At 35.8% G+C, this 18,411-nt stretch overlaps 1 protein-coding gene across 1 annotated transcript in view; it reads left to right on the top strand.

Moving 5' to 3' along the window:
* Window positions 1-18,411, top strand: part of LOC150105806 (periodic tryptophan protein 2 homolog) — a 203,313-nt gene that overhangs the window by 124,010 nt on the left and 60,892 nt on the right. Inside the window, exon 14 of the mRNA XM_090393595.1 lies at window positions 13,182-13,362. Coding sequence (XP_090249721.1) covers window positions 13,182-13,362 — 181 coding nt within the window. The remainder of the gene's footprint in view (window positions 1-13,181; window positions 13,363-18,411) is intronic.

Below are 18,411 nucleotides of genomic sequence, written 5' to 3'. Positions count from 1 at the left end.
TAAGATTAGATCTGCTAACGCATTCCTGGATGCTGACAATGTCAAGTTCTTTCCTAATATCCTCGTTTTTAATATGATATTGCCATTGATGCCATCTGTTCACCCCTCTAATCTTTCTCAGGACTCTCATATATGCAGTCTCTAGTCTTTGGTCAAGTGTTTTACTTCTGACCAAGCTCTCAGATCCATAAGTTAAAATTGGTTTGAACACCGTCTTGTATACAGCTAATTTAGTGTTCCGACTAATTTCTCTCACAGTTGACATTTTCAATGATTCTGCCTATTTTCAATGTCTTTGTCTTTTTATTGCTGACCTTCATACCATACCTATTACAACAGTTATTCAGTTTAGTCAGGGAATCTTGCAAACTTGTAGCGGATTTATTTAGAAGTATACCATCGTCTGCATAAAGCAAAGAGCTGACATTAACATCTCCAATTTTGATATCATGTTTAATACCACTTTCCTTCATAATATGATCCATATAGATAATGAATAACAGACGGGATAATGTACATCCTTGTCTCACACCAGATTTAACATTAAAACATCTTCCTGTACTTCCTTCAATTCTAACTGCTGATTTACAACTCAAATAAAGACTAAGAATTGCTTGATATAATGCCATATTGACACCATATAACTGTAGCGTATTGAATAACTTCTCTCTTAGCACCTTGTCATATGCCTTTTCTAGGTCAACAAAACTTAAATACAGATCTTTGTATTTTCCCATGCTTTCTCGACTATTTGTCGTAAAGTGAAGATCTGATCCTGACAGCCTCTATTTGGCCTGAATCCAGCTTGTTCTTCACCAAGCTTTTCTTCCACAATTGTTCTCAACCGTTTCTCAAGTATATTTGCATAGATCTTGCCAGGAACGCTCAGTAGGGAAATACCTCTGTAATTCTCACATTCAGTTTGATTTTCCTTTTTATATATGGTCACTATTAGAGCTCTACTCCAATCATCAGGAATTTGTCTCTCTGTCCAGGCTTTCTGAACTATACATTACAGTCGCTGTAAGAATTTTATACCACCATACTTCAGCATTTCTGGTCGAATATCATTTACTCCAGTTGCCTTTCCACATTTTAAGCCTTTGATGGCTTTTTCTACTTCAATTATGGATATGTATTTCTGCCTGTATGCCGGTTGAGTGTTTTTTAATGCTGTGCTTTCATCACTGCTTGTTTCATTTAGCAATTTTTTGTAGTAATTACTCCATACTTCAAGGATATCTTTTTCTCCTGTTTTCATGTCACCTTTATCATCTCTAATTCCTTTTACAGCACTCTTACCTCCATTTTTAAGCTTCTTCAACAACCTCCAGAATATCTTACCACCTTCTTGATATTGATTTTCCATGTTCTTGGCAAAGACCTCCCATGACTTTTGTTTAGTTAGTTTTACACAGTGTTTCGCTTCCTTACATTTGTCTCTGTATTCTCTAAGAGCACAAGCTGACTTATTTGACAGGAACTTTTGATATGCTTTCTTCTTTTCCCTTCACTGCCTCTTTAACTTCCTCTGTCCACCATGGAGTTCTGATTTTTCTATCCTTGCAGACAACCTCACCACATGCCTCTCTGGCTAAATCAATCAGGATTTTCTTCAAAGTTTGCCACCGAATCTCCAAAGTTTGGTTCCTGTTCTCAAACTCTTTCATTTTTTTCTTCAATAATCTTTGTGTATTTTAGTCTACAGTTCACATCTGAGAGCTGCTGAACCTTTATTCGCTTTGAAACTTTCTTACATGTCATTCTTTTCAATATGAAATTCAATTTTATCCTGCTCAAGACTAAATAGTGATTGCTTCCAATTTCAAATACTCTGTACACTCTGGTGTCCTGCACCAGGGAGAAAACTTCACTCTCAGCAATAACATAGTCAATGAGACTTTTCTTATTCCTTGCCTCTTCTCTCGATGTGAATTTGTGCACATTTTTATGTTGGAACATGGTGTTAGTAATAACCAGTCCATGTCCTGAGCAGAAATCCAACAAATATTTGCCGTTATTATTAGCTTTGCTCTTTTCTCCAAATTTTCCCAAAATATTTTTGTATGTCTCACAATCATTTCCTACTCTGCTATTTAGATCCCCAACAACTACCAGCTTTTCCTTTTTCATTGTATTAGTTGCTTTCTCTAAAGCATCAAAAAATTCTTACACTTCTACCTTAGTAGAACCTTCTGTGGGACCATAGGCATAAATAAGTCTCATAGGCTGTTTTCCCATTCTGATATTTGCCCACATCACTCTACTTGAGACTGACTGCCATTCAAGAAGATTAGCCTCGTATTTTGTGTTGAATACTATGGCTACTCCTTCTTTTCCATTATTGTCATTGCCTGAATATAACATCTTGTCGCATTTTTGAAAATTATGGAGACAACTACTGTGTTTGAATAAAAACTTTAGTTTAATATAACTAAAATCTACAATTCAACTTTTCGACCTTTATGTCAAGGTCATCTTCTGGAGCGTACAAATATACACAAGAAACAAGCTATACTACAATCAAACTGGTTCGTTAAAGACACTAACAACTGCTACCACAATTGTTGGCCTGCCCTCTGGTGGAAAAAAATAAAAAATTATACATCAACGCTAGAGTTTTATTATTTGTGTTGTCTACTATATACAAATATACACAAGAAACAAGCTATACTACAATCAAACTGGTTCGTTAAAGACACTGACCAACCCGCTACCACAATTGTTGGCCTGACCTCTGGTGGAAAAATATAGTAGACAACACAAATAATAGGACTCTAGCGTTTATGTATAATTTTTTATTTTTTATTTTATTTTTAATTTTTTTATTTTTATTTTTATTTTTTTCCACCAGAGGTCAGGCCAACAATTGTGGTAGCGGTTGGTCAGTGTCTTTAACGAACTAGTTTGATTGTAGTATAGCTTGTTTTTTTGTGTATATTTGTACGCTCCAGAAGATGACCTTGACATAAAGGTCGAAACGTCGAATTGTAGATTTTAGTTATATTAAACTAAAGTTTTTATTCAAATACGGTAGTTGTCTCCATAATTTTCAAAAATGCATTCAGATCACTGTGCAATCCTAAAAGAAAGGATAACATCTTGTATTCATTGCTCAAATAGATCTCACCAGTTTTTGTCTTTTTTTGTTTCAGTCACCCGTATTATGTCGATCTGGTAATTAACTAATTCCTCAGCCTGGCTCCATTTCTTTGCCATTCAGGCTTCTTATGTTGATAGTACTGATCTTTAACTCTGGTGATATTGAGTTGGGGTGTGCTTTCAGATTTGTTCCAGTAGCTGCTTTTCGCTGTTCATGCTGGTTCCCTGGCGAAAACAACGGGGGCCTTATTTAACCGGGCGACGCCCCAGCCGGCATTAAATTTTGTCATGTTGTACCATCATTTGGTATTGGTTTAAGTCAATAAAAATGCAATTTGGTCAGCTGAATCCCAAATTGCCAGCCCATCCTTGTTTGTTCAGTATCCTGGTAGATATCCAACAGGGTGCACCATGAGAAGGTGAGGATTGGACATTAGGTCAGAAGCCCTGGTCGGTTCTCCTCATTCCTTTAAAGGCTATGTGGAGGTCTCCTCTCAGTTATACAGCTTTGACCTTGTTAAGCACCCCATTCAGTTTTATTTCTCTTTTTATATATGGGTACTATGAGAGCTCTACTCCAATCATGTGAAATTTGTTCTTCTGTCCAGGCCATCTGAACTATGCAGTGCAGCCACTGTAAGACTTTTATACCTCCATACTTGAGCATTCTGGAAGAATACCATCTACTCCAGCTACCTTTCCACATGTCAGGCTTTTGATGGCTTTTTCTACTTCACATGGATCCCTTGTTGCATGCCTGTTGAGCGTTTTTTACCACTGTGCTGTCACTGATGCTTTCATTTAGCAATTTTTCAAAATAATTACTCCATGTATTCAAGGATATCTTTTCCTCCAGTTCTCATGTCACTATTATGATCTCTAATTCCTTTTACATCACTCTTTCCTCTATTTCTGAGCTTTTTCAACAGACTCGGAAATGTTTTGCCGCCTTCTTGATATTTATTTTCTATGTTCTTACCAAAGTCTTCCCATGACTTTGTTTAGCTAATTTTGCACAGTGTTTCACTTTCTTACATTTGTCTCTGTATTCTCTAAGAGCACAAGCTGACTTATTTGTTGAATCAATCAATATTTTTTTCACGATTTGCCAATGAATCTCCAAGTTTTGGTTCCTGTTTTGAAACTCATTTTTTCTTGAGTAATGTTTGTGTATTTTAGTCTGCAGTTCACATCTTAAATCCGAGCCACTTTCATTGACCTAACATCAGCCTATGACATAGTCTGGATCAGGGGCCTCCTCCTAAAGTTAGGAAATATTATAAGGTACAAAAAAACTTTCCAGCATTTTGAATCCATTCTCTCCAACAGAAAGATCCTTGTCCATATTGGTGGAAAAAAGAGTATGCCCAGATTCCTTCACAACGCTGTCCCACAGAGCTCTGTGTTAGCCTCTTTACTCTTTAACATCTACGTGTATGACTTACCACATACCAGCTCAAGCAAGTATATGTATGCCGATGACCTAGTAATCTTACATCAATCTACCTCCTTTGCCAACCTGTAATCAACCTTAAACACAGACCCGAACAACCTGGAAAAGTACTTCAAGCAGTGGTACTTGAAGCCAAATCCAACAAATGCTGTGTCCATGGTATTTCACCTGAACATTGCAGAGGCAAATTGACACCTCAACCTTTCTTTCTGTGGAAAAATGGTAGAACACAAGCCTCTCCCAAAATACCTTAACATAAGCTGGACAGAAGCCTAACCTATAAAAGGCACATCACCAACCTGTCTAACAAAATTAAAATGAGAAACAATATCATTTCCAGGCTTGCTGGAACAACCTGGGATTGTGGTGCAGAAGTCCTAAGGTCATCTGCACTAGCTCTCACATTCTCTGCAGTAGAATACCGTGCTCCTGTCTGGGAAAGAAGTGCACATACTTCTTTGTGACAGGATAACTGCCTATCCTGTCTAACATTGCTCCACCAAACATATGGAGAAGACAAGTGTCAATTAAAGAATTTAATAAAGTGATGAGCAATCCACTCCTGCCTCCTGCACCAGACTCTCATAAATCCACCTAGTCTTTGCCTAAATTCTAGAAAGCCTTTCTGGTCCATGGACAAACTCTCTTCTACCAGGAAGATTGTTGACGAGTATTCTCTCCACATGTCATCCAACAAATAGCTTCCTGGTAGAAGATCCTTGTGCTCTGCAGCCTATTTTTACTCTTCCTAGGAAGGTTTGGTCATCTATCAACAGGATCAGAACTAACCATGGCAGTTCTGATGAGGCCCTGGATTGGCTTTCCAGATTGGACATTGACCTGTAGATGTTTTGTAGTCCTTTTGCCATAATAAATAAATAAATAAAAACTGAGAAGTGTTCAACTTTTCTTCACTTTAAAACTTTCTTACATGTTTTTCTTTTCAATATGAAATTCAATTTTAACCTGCTCAAGACTAAATGGCAATCACTTCCAATTTCAAATCCTCTGTTCACTCTATCAACAATAACATAGTCAATGAGACTTTTCTTATTCCTTGCCTCTTCTCTTCATGTGAATTTGTGCACATTTTTATGTTGGAATGTTGTGTTAGTAATAACCATTCCATCTCCTGAGCAGAAATCCAACAGGTATTTGCTATTATTATTAGCTTTGCTCTTTTCTTCAAATTTTCACAAAATATTTTTGGATGTCTGACAATCATTTTCTACTCTGCTATTTAGATCCCCAACATGGACTAACTTTTCCTTTTTCATTGTGTCAGTTGCTTTCTCTAAAGCCTCAAAAATTCTTCTTCCACTTCTACCTTAGTAGAACCTTCTTTGGGACCATAGGCACAAAAGTCTCATTGTCCAGTTCCCCATTCTGATATTTGCCCACATCACTCTTCTTGAAATTGCCTGCCATTCAAGAAGATTAGCCCCGTATTTAGTGTTGCATACTATAGCTACTCCTTTTCCCTGATTGTTATTGCCTGAATATAACATTTTGTATTTATTGCTCAGAAAGATCTCACCAACTTTTGTCTTTATTGTTTCAGTCACCCCTATTATGTGATCTGGTACTTATCCAATTCCTCTGCCAGCTCTATTTCTTTGACATTCAGGCTTCCTTTGTTGATAATACTGATCTTGAACTCTGATGATGTTGAGTTGAGTTGTGTATCCAGGTAGATACCTAACAGGGTGCACCACGAGAAGGTGAGGATTGGACGTTAGGTGAGAAGCCCTGGTCAGTTCTCAGTATTTCTTTAAAGACTATGTGGAGATCTCCTCTCAGTTATGCAGTCAGTTTTGACTCTTAAGCCCCCCCCGTATTCTCTAAGAGCACAATCTCACTTATTTGCCAGCATCTTTCAATGTGCTTTCTTCTTTTCCTTCGCTGCCTCTTTAACTTCTTGTGTCCACCATGGAATTCTGATTTTTCTATCCTTGCAGACAACCCTCACCACATGCCTCTCTGACTGAATCAATCTTTTGAATACTTGAGTTTATCAATTAATTGTAACCAAATCAGTGCCGAGTAGGGGACAATTGGTTGTTTTAAGATACTGTATATTAGAAAACAATAATGAAGTGAATGCTATATTTGGTTGGTGTATTTGAATTACTCAAAGGTGTAAATTGTGGAAGAGGAGGACGAGGCTTACCTCCTCTGACTACAGTACTGTTTCCTATTGTAAATATGGGCAAAAAAGTTATAATTTATCGAAAATTATATATTAAAAACTTGTCTATATTATATATAAAAACTTGCCTGCCTCTTCAGTTCACACTTCATGTAGTGCAAAAACAGATGTTACTCAGAAAACAAAAACAGTAACTTGTGACAAATGACAACATTGGATTGGATTGGTTGACACAATAACCATTCACAGCCTCTAGGTGCTGTTATCTCAGAGCTCCCCCCCCCCCCCTGCCTTGCCTTCTGAGTGGTTTAAAACTATAGAATGCTAAGAATTTGACACACTGTGCCATCTGTAAATCTTTTCAAAAGGCTCAAAGGTGTATATATTTTGAATGCACACCCAGGCTATTAACGCGAATGTGATACAATGTTTATGTCAAAAAGTGCCTTCTTCATGAAGCATTAGTGTATTGCGTTTATTTTTAGGAATCAACAGTCTGGAAACAATTAGGGGAGTCTTTAATGGGAGTAAATGCAAAAATATATTGGTGATATTGCCATTCCATGGATGAATAATCGCTCCTTTGTTTATGTAGATATATTCCTGTGTTTGTGTGATGACTTTCTAAAAATAGGATAAACAGGATTAGATGGAAGTTAAACCAGTGTGCTATATAAAAGTTGTTGCGGGTCAGAAAGATTATTTTTAGAGTCAGTGTTGCATCCCAATTTACGATTATTAGGCTTTCAACTATCCTTACATGTGAAACCCTACTTGTCTTTGTCCAAATCTTATTTATATACGAGATATCACCCAAATACTAATATTCAAGCTTCTTCTTCCCTTAGTGTCCCTAAATATTTATTTTATACTGTGCCTTTCAGGACATTTAGTTTATGATATAAGATTCAAAAACAAGGAGCAATTACTAAAATATGTCTGAGTGTGAAACTTATATGCAGTCGTGACCTTTATCTCGTAACTTAACAAATCCCCCCCACGTGATTAGGTTCGTACGTTGTTACAAGTGGTGCATTGAGCGGCAATCTCAGACAACTGTATTATCAATGAACAAAAAGTTTATCGAACTCTTAAACATGGTACAATTCATTCTTTATCAAATAAAACTCAATTCAATACTAAGAATATATAATACAATTTTTCACTAGCTGAACACAATTATTAGGTTAAGATCCAACATGAGAATTGTGATCATATCACCATAAAGATTCTATACATATAAACATGTATAATTCTAGAACTAGTTGATCCTTTGTCTAACCCCTTACTGGTTTGATCACGCTATAATTCTGTGTTTTCTAGGACATATATAATCAGTTACTCTAATTTTCTCACTAAGACAATATGGATTAAATTTTATCCTTTCACTGAGCTAGTACACACCTTTGACCTTTGAGACTCTCTTAATTAAAATACAATGTACATGCATAAATCTCTAGGCACATGAATTACATATTAATTAATAATAACAAGCTCGTTTTTATTCTAGTTTGACCTTACTAAAGTCCTAGTATAATTCTCATGAATCCTTTCAACTGTTCAGTAATTGAACAATGACTATAGTTACATATGATTTGAATTGACACCAGATTTCACGGTACCTTTTGACTTGGGTCTTCTACACTGGTCTCTACCTTTTTCCGATATTTTACCTTCCTAGGACGAACTCTTCTGTAACTTATCACTCCTAAGTTCTTTTGGCACTAGGATGGGCTTTCACAATCTTTACCTTATATTCTTCAATCAAGGACATACATAGGATCATCTATTCTATGGCTGTGAAATTCAACACATAGGCACTGACTCCTTTATAGAATTTTCTTTCTCTCGTTACGATCACTGGATGATGAAGCACACTGACATTATCTTCTCTCTTTTTAACTAAACGGCATCCCTCATTTCTTACAATAGAAACACTGAATCGAAATCCCGCACACTTTGTTTCCTTATTGTGTCGGACAGAGAAATCTCCTGACCCGTCACTCAGGAAAACCACGTAAGACCTATATGAAGACTCGTGAAAAGAAAACTCTCTGAAAAAAGCCTCCTTGGGGGGGGGGGGGGGGGATTCCTAACCTTTTATACGATGACTCCTACCGGCACCTTCTTCAATTTCTTTTCTTCCCTCCCTTACTGGAGTCTATTTCACTGACCAATTAGAGTGGCGTTTTTCTGCCAAAACATCATGCGGTCCATGTGCATGCGACTGACATGTGACGAAGTCTTAATTCGGGAATTATGACCTTGATCTTTGGTTTTTGTTTAAGCTAACCTCTATGTCATCTATACTAAATTAATCCCCTTTCCAAAATTTTTTAAGAATTAACTCGAATCTTTAATCTCTTATTTCAAGTGTAAAAACTATCCTCTCACATACAAAATCCTATGACTAATCTTCTTTGCTTTACTTAACCTTATTTTATCATATCACAACTGTATTAAAATTCCTTTTTTAGTTCAACAAACAATTTCAGCTATATTTTTCACTTGGATGCAAGCATGTTATTCTTTCTTTTTATTTTTTGTATTCGTTACTTTCAAAGGCTCTTAATGATATCTGCTTAGGAACAAGCTTACTTACTTAGTTATCTATACAGGGTTTTTATTTCTTCTCTTGTTACATCATGATAACTGAAATTTTCACATTCTTAAGTTATCACGGTGTAACATCAGCAATGGGAATGAAACTTTCTCCTAACCTAAACAAGTATGGTTGCATTAATTTGTCAGAGATTTGGGTGACTGTTAGCTTAAGATCAACTCCTATACAGCTATACTATGCCCTTTTTTTTAATTTTTTTTTTATTTATTTATTTTTTTTTTTTTTTTACGGTATTAGAGGACACCAAATTAGAACTTTAGATATTTTTAAGTTTTAAAAGAGGTAAACCCTGAGTAGACATAACTATACATAATAAATAATGGAAAAACTCACGTAGAAATATTATTTAATAGTATAATTTTCGCCTGTGTGTCACAGGCATCTTCAGTACAATTAGGCACAAAATTAAACACTAACTGACAATTCCAAAAAGCGCCACCTAAGTAGCTGGCGTAAGATAACTAAAAAGGTCAATAACTTTCCTTTAAAAAAAAAAAATAATAATACAATAAAAAGTTAGGAAAGATTAGCTGATTTGTAAAGTACTATCTCCCATAAAGGGGATAGACGCAAGCCGTCGGATCTGTTTAAGTTAGGAGAATGAAGTAGAGTTTCACATGCTTCTTTATAAAGGCGTTCCATGAGAAACTGACTTTTGTGAAGAACTCTTGTCTTTCTCCAGTGAACTCTGTGTCTAGTGAAGATGGCATGTTCTGCAAGTCCAGACTTTTCAGGTTTAAAGTATTCAATATAAGATTGGTGTTCTTCTAGCCGAATGGAGGCAGAAAGTTATTGACCTTTTTAGATATTTTGTTCATTACAGTTTGAATTGTTTCAATTACTCATTGTCATGTATAAACTGTAACACATTGTTTTGTGCTCTGAAGATGCTGTTAGAGTTTATAAACATCTTTTTTTTTTTTTTTTTTTTTTTTGTAATTTAGTTCATTTGGTGTTTTAATACCATTACAATAAGTTATGAATAATGTCTAATACTTAATTGTCTATTAGATTTATCGATTATTATTAATATTTGCTATCATGAATATTTTGCTTGCTTTTATATGGCTGTGCATATTCCAGATGCTCTTTACATTGCAACATATTTCTTACAAAGAAAAAGAAAAAAAACTGAATGATTTGCAGGACAAAGCTTGTACATAAGAACAACAGTTTCTAATGCATTTGTGGAAATGGGACACTCCTGCCCTGAACACCAGAGTGAGCATGTTGTTGTGTAGCTGTGATGATGATTCATTGGCAGAAGTACCTGTTTGCAATTTCTTAAATACAGATGTGCAACTATTATTTAGGACAGTCTAAAGAGAGTTTAATGCAGAGCCCACCATCTGGGTCTGTTGCTTATTCTTTATATAAGGAGGAGAAAGGTTACTTTCAAAGCTAATAGCCCTAGACAGCTTTCTGACAGAAAGTAAATTACACACTTGTAAATGAAAATTTTAATTTGTACACTTCTTAATGCATAAATCTCATAAGTCTTTTCATGGGGGGGGGAGGGATGATTGTTGACCTGGTGAGGCAAGAATCGGAAGAGGCAAGGAATCTTGGCATATTGGTGGATAGGAATTTAAGTTCAAAGGTTACATAGCAAAAGTTGCAAATACAACTCAGAGGATAGCTGCGATGTTGAAGCAAACCTTGATACGTAAGGATAAGGAAGTCATTTTGCCTCTTTATAACGCTTTGATAAGACCACACCTGGATTATTGTGTGCAGATTTGGTCTCCTTGGTTCCAAGGAGATAAAGTAGCTGTGGAAAGGGTGCAAAGAAGAGTTACAAAGATTATATCTGGATTATGGGATTTAGATTATAAGGACAAATTGTGAGTATGTGGATTGCAGTCTCTAGTTAACAGGACAAAGAGGGGTGATATGATAGAGGTCTATACACTTTTGAATGGGTGTTATAGGATATCAACTGATGAAATTTTTTGTTATATGGAAGGTGGAGAGAGAAAGAACATGGGGGTATCCATGGAAGTTAAATTTATTTGCAGTCAAGAAAGGGGGGGGTAAGAGCTAGGTTTTTCTCCCAGAGAGCAGTGAGTGAGTGGAATAATTTGTCCTTAGGGGTAGTGAGTGCATCTAATGTGAATGAATTTAAGGGAAGGTATGATAGCTGGCTTGGGTGATTTATGGCCTCCCTCAATGAGTCCTTGACTCCCTGGAGGTCTGAGATAATTTCTTCAGTTCTTCCTCCTACAAAACAAATTAGCTGGAGAATATGTGCACTGACAACACAGCATACTCTGGAGAAAGAATTAACCATTCCAGCATTACTAAAATTACATTTTAAAAAAAAAAGTAATCTCTCTCTCTCTCTCTCTCTCTTTCTTGGAAAAACATCAACAGACACACCCATGGACAAGGTGCATTGTGCCATGTAATGGGTCACATGTTTGTAGCCAATATAAATTGAAGGAACATGATGTACCCAAGTCGGTGCAACTGTGTCTGGGTGAAACAGCTGTGAGAAGGGAGCTAGAGGAGTTTGAAAGAGGCGTTGTAATAGGATGTGATGTTGCAGGCCTATCAGCGATACCATACTGAAATGAAAGTACAGGGAGTCAACTGCAAGTGCTACCTGCAAAAGATGACCCACCACATTCACTGAACACAACCATTGGTTGCTATGAAGGATAATATGTGAAAACTACCATTCATCAGCTGACGTGTTGAATGCAGAGTTCTGGGAATCGACTGGAACACCAATCTACACAAAAGCATTCATATCTGAGACTCACAACATGGGTTTCCATGGTAGGACTGCAATATGCAAGCCCCCCACATTACCCCCAACTAACATGCAGCGTCATCTTCAGTTGGTGCAAAGAGTGTGTACAGTGGGATGTCGAAGCTTGGAAAGCTGTGTTATGGAGTGACAAATTCCTCTATCGAGCAGATGAATGGATGTGGGCATGGCATGCCCAGAGAATGCCTCTTACCAGCACACATAATCCCAACTATGAAATTCAGAGATGGCGGTGCAGTGATATTATCTGTTTTTTCTTGGTTTGGCCTTGGACTTCTGTTTGTGGTGTCATGAACATGGAACTCCTAGAGCTCATGAACATTCTAGACAATGCAGTCTTCCCTTTGTGGCATTTCTACAAACTGAATGTTGTCTCTCTCAGAAAGACAATGCACTGTGTCATATGGCTGCTGCTGTTAGTGTGTGGTTTGTAAACATGAACATCACCACACTTGACTGGCCTCCGTCCTATTCCTATTAATAAATTATCTCAATCCTATTGATAGATCATTTGTGGGATGAACTGGAGCATCAGGTAAGGTCAAGGGACATTTGCTCCATAAAAGCCCAAGACCTCACATGCCTACACAAAAAATGGGCCAAAATTCCAGTTGATTGTCCCATATGATTGCTGCAGTCATCATAGTGAAAGGAGGTCCTATATCTTATTAAGGTGGGTGCCATGGCTGTTTGTTCCTCACACTGTGGTGTCCAATGACTTTTTTCCAAGCAATGTATTTTATTTATATATATATCAGAAGTCACACTGGGATTTAAAGTTAGTTTAATAGGTAATTCTATAATGCATCATTCTGGGATATAGTATGGTAGTTTGTGTTTCTGTTTATGTACCTATCATATATTTTAATATCACAGGTGGGCTAAGGTTAGCTAATTCACTTCCACTACTTTTCAAGTTTATTTCATAAATAATGAAAATGCAGCATATTCTCATTATACATAATATGTATAATGAGAATATGCTGTATTTTATTAAGAAAAATATGCACACTTTGTAACATTTAGAAAGCCTAAATGAATTTTATAATTTGGAAATAATACTTTCTTATAATAATTGTAGCACTAGCAGTGGAATTTCGACCTGACGGTATGGAGTTTGCTGTTGCTACACTTGATGGACAGATATCATTTTTTAATGTCTTAACCACTGTACAGACAGGGTGCATCGAAGGACGTAATGACCTTGGCAGTGGACGAAGAGATACAGACCTAGTAACAGCTAAGAAACTTCTTCAAGGACAGTATGTTGTTTTAAAATGATAATTTTGAAATGATGTCAGTGTGAGACAGCTTCATGTAATTGTTTTTGATTACATGCATAATTTTTTAACTTTTTCTAAAATAGGGATACCATATGTTATTATGAATGCTAACAGTTCAGTAGATTGCCTTTATTAATTTTTAATTGTACTTGTGGCAATTAAATAATAATAATAAAATGATTTCTTAAATATGTTTTATTTAAAAACATGGCGTGTTTTTTAAATACAGTCCTTTTACACTGCCCAAACTTAAATCGGAATGACTGTCTATTCATGATCAAGATTTGGGAGAGTCACTCTCCCAAATGCACTGCTTGCCATAAATTGCAAGCAGTGCATTCTTCCCATTCTAATTTTTTTTTTAAATATAATGATTGTCATTTCTTTATTTAAATAAATTTAATTTTAATTCAAATCACTTAATTTAAATTTTGGCTATAATTGTAATCTTATTTTATTCTAATCACTCACTAGGTGGAATTTGACATGTGGCTGAACTCTGTAAATAGGATTAACATTCTTTTTCTAGCTTCACCTTGTGATTATGCCTCTTGGTCAATAGGTGGTGTTGGGTATATGCTTGCATTCACTTAGCTATGGAAACAGGGAAGCCAGTTGGAGTTTTGAGCTTTAAGGTCACCTAAGAAGATGACTTCATTATTTGGATAGCTAGATTGCAGATGGTTGAGCTTCATGGAGAGGAAGGTGAAGACATAGTGGTTATTGGAGTTGGTCATCCAGTGGATACAGCAGATGAATGTTACTAAATGGTGCAAAAGCACTGTGAGCCAGAGGAGGTTAAAGGCAGGAAATTTAAATTAGCTATTCTCTGGCAAGCAGTGTCAGATCTCACAATGTCACATGTGTCATTATCCTTGTGGTGAAAGGAATCTTGAAGTGTGTGATTTGGACATTCTTCTTTTTATTTTTTTAGCCTCTTGCAGTCTTTCCTTCTCTTGAAAGGAAATATTTGGACATTATGCAAATGTAAATAAATATAAAACTTTTATTTTTTTCTGGGACTGCCACGTATGAAATGCTGGAAACCTAGAGTGTAATCCCAAAGAAAAATTGTATTGCTTGTGTACTAGATAACTGGAATGTATTTGTGGTAAGTCACAGATATTGCTACCCAATATATACTGACAATATCTCGCATATAAGCATTGCTGAATAGCCATTGACTAAAAATATATCATACCAGCACAGCTAATGAACCTTAAGACCCACATATCATAAGGTTTATTAGCTTAATTTTAATAAAGTAATATACCTTGCACAAGATACATCACAAAATCACATATCCTATACTCAGTACATAACTGAAGGAATTTTAAGTTCACTAAAATTTGAGACTTAGACACAAAAAAAGTTTTTTAAAATTTCCATGCATACAGATACATTTGTATATGGTTTAAGATTAGATATAATTATTATGTCTTCAATGTGGAGACTGTTTGTTGAAGTTTTTTTTATGTTGTATATTCTGCTAGTCCTGATTTATTTTATTTGTGTGTGTGTGTGTGTGTGTGTGTGTGTGTGTGTGTGTGTGTGTGTGTGTGTGTGTGTGTGTGTGTGTGTGTGTGTGTGTGTGTTTTCTGACGAGCCTATTCTCTCCCTATTAGCTTGTTTGTCTCACATAGCCATTTCCATGTGTACAGATCTTGTTTGGAGTTTTTGAATAGTTAGGTTTGGAAGACAAAAATGACTTGAGATCCTGTTTCCTGAGGAGAAGGCCACAAGGAATTTTTTTTTTTTTTATTATTATAATTACAGCTATTTTGCCTGCTTCAGTTTAGGAGTACCCCTGTTTAAATGTCATTGGCTATTTACTCATGGATTCTTAGGGCATTATGAGCGTAGATGTACTAAAAAGTATATGTAGCCTAAGGAATAGAAAATTGCACATACCTTTTTCTGGGTGTTGTGGCTTTTCCTCAGTCTGCGATGTCGAAAACTGCAGGTTTTTCTAACTTATTCTACCAAACTGCCTACCCCCCCCCCCCCCACACACACACTCTGCAGTTTTCGACATCGCAGACTGAGGAAAAGCCACAACACCCAGAAAAAGGTATGTGCAATTTTCTATCCCTTAGGCTACATATACTTTTTAGTACATCTACGCTCATAATGCCCTAAGAATCCATGAGTAAATAGCCAATGACATTTAAACAGGGGTACTCCTAAACTGAAGCAGGCAAAATAGCTGTAATTATAATAGTTTATAAAGAGGAGTAACATGGGAGTTTTCCCAGAAATAATATACATAATTTTTTTTTGTCCATTTACTTGTCTAGTGGAGACTTATTTAGTTTTTTTTTTATACCCATTTTGTTGGAGAGGCAAAGCTGACATATTCAAGTACTTGGCTTCCTTTCTCTGTGCTACTGAAAATGTTATATGCCTATCTCATAGAGTTTTTATAATAACAATGTTTTGCGATGGATGGTTGTATGACTTTGCATGAAGGTATCTTCCCAAGTCCATCGGTTTTCTGTGTAGACAGCGTAGCTAAGTTTAATTTGTTCAGAGGCCTCCAGAGATCTTTTACCATCTAATTAGACAGTGATTATGTGAGGAATGAATGTTGTTAAGATGACTGATAATGTCTTATTTTACTAAACCAGGCCATATGAAAAATATATCATCCACATAGCAGAGTCAGTTTAGGTCTTAATTCATAATCCCCTGGTGCCAGGTCTGCTAGAAGCTGATATAGTGACAAGCCCATTGCTGGGCCTTCTTCCCACTTGCATTTCTTTTATTTTTCTTAATCGCTTTTTGTATTTCTTTATATTTCTCTTGTAAGCTGATGTTATCTTACCTTGTATTTTTTTTCTTAATTTCTTTTCTTTCTTCAATTTTGATTTTTGTGTATGAAGATATCCATTCTTTGTCTTTTCTTCTTCTATGTGCTCTTAGTATTTTTTCTGTGGCTTCATGCTATGTGTTTTTAATACCTGTCCATATTTCTCCTATGTTTCTGAATTATTCATGTTCATTCTGTCTGGTCTGAGTAAGAATTTCATATCTATTTTTAACCTCTACTGCATATTTTCTTTTAGTTTCCATATTTTTTAGTTTGTTTATGTTATACATTCTATTTTTGCCTATTATTTTCTTTGTCTTCATTAATCTTATTTTAATTGCTCCTATTACTAAAAAATAGTTTGTATAAGCATATGCTCCTCTTATTGATCTCATGTTCAAAAGAGATTCTCTCCCTTTTCTTTATATCATTATATGGTCAATTTGGTTATGCATATTTCCATCTGGTGTTCTTCATTGTTACATTTATGTATGTTTCTGGGCTTGAAGATGGATCCTCCTCTTACTAATTTATTCACCATGAAGAAATCCAATAACATCTCTCCATTTCAATTTATATTTCCTATGCGTTCTTTTCCCATTATCATTTTTCTACAGGTACAGTCATTTCTTATTTTAGCATTTTGATCCCCCATTACTAAATTATATCTCTAGGATTTGTGTCATCTATTGTTTTTTGTAATATATCATAAAATTCACATTTTTCTTTTTCATCTACATTATTCATTGGTGTATATACATTTATAATTGACACTTTATAGAATCTTGAGTTAAATCTTACTCTTATGCATCTTTCTGTAATTGGTACCCATTCTATCATTGCAGCTCTTGCTTTACTTCCTTTTTTTTTGTGTGCTATCCTCATCTTTGTTTCCAGCATATATTATTGTTTCTCCTGAACTCAACTGGATCAGTCCCTGTCTATTTCATCTTGTCTCGCTTATTCCCATTATATCAATTTTGTAGTCTTTCATTTCTTTGGCTATATTGGCTGCTTTTGATGTTTCATACATACTCCTCACATTCCAACATCCAATTCGTGTTGTTTTTTGACTCCGAAAGTTTATATATTTCTTTTGGCTTTTGTGTCTTGTCTGAATTTTCTGTTGTATTCTCCATAAATGCTTTTGCCAAGGGATGCCATTCTCAACAGTTTGTCTTCATTTAGTATTAGATTTTGGTCAGATATTTCTGTGATCCTGGTTTCCATAGCAAAGCACTTTTTTACGAAGATTGGTTGCTAGCCCTTCGCTCAACCCTCACCTATGAGTGACTTATTAGGACTGGCATCATGTGGCATAGCTACATCATGGCTTGCTTATTCATTGATTAATGAATAACTATTATTAAGAAATGGTCTGGCCTGTTTTAGTTTTCTTTTACTGAACTTTATGTGAGGAATGAATGTTGTTAAGATGACTGACACTCTTATTTTGCTAAACCAGGCCATATGAAAAATATATCATCTACATAGCATAGTCAGTTTATGTCTGAATTCATAATCCCCTAGTGCCAGGTCTGCTAAAAGCTGATATAGTGGCAAGCCAATTGCTTGGCCTTCTTCCCGTCTGTAGAATTTGTATTGGGAATTGGAGAAACATGCTGTCATTGATTCAGTGTTCAAATAATGCCACAGAATCTAGTGCAAACAGTTTTGGTACTGTGGTTTCTGTTTGAGGTACATTGGTGAACAAGATGATGATGATGATGTTCATTTCCCAACTGGTCAGAAGGCTCTGTTTTGAAATCCTTCGTGCAATCTACACTGTGATGTTAAAAGACTGCTGAATTAAAGTGTGTGGGATTGGTGAGGCTATAGACATCTCAGCTGAAGAAATTTTCATCAGACAAAGAAGTTATGGTAGAGCAGAAGACTCTCTTTTTTTTTTCTGTAGATCTCAAAAAAATCAGTTTATAATGATGGTATATAAGGGCTTCTGCAGTAGTTGAAAGTTTTTTCACTTGGTTATAAATTAAATTATTTTCTTGTTGATTATTTTCTTAAAATTATATTCTTGTTTAATCCTTTATCCAAGTGGAAGCAAACAAAGTTTACACTTGAAGTATCTTCCATGACTAGGCTACTTGTTTATAGAGGCTAGTGACGTCACATTAATTGTCTTATAATCCCATATAATGCAAAGCACACATTCTTTTGGGTGTATATAATGCTGTGCATTATGGTTGGCTCCCACTGAT

This window comes from Typopeltis vanoorti, chromosome 6 (genome assembly GCF_054136105.1).
Source record: "Typopeltis vanoorti isolate ZY-2024b chromosome 6, IOZ_Tvanoo_1.0, whole genome shotgun sequence".
In the NCBI taxonomy this organism is placed as follows: Eukaryota; Metazoa; Arthropoda; class Arachnida; order Uropygi; family Thelyphonidae; genus Typopeltis; species Typopeltis vanoorti.
This window is presented reverse-complemented; position numbering and strand designations above follow the sequence as displayed.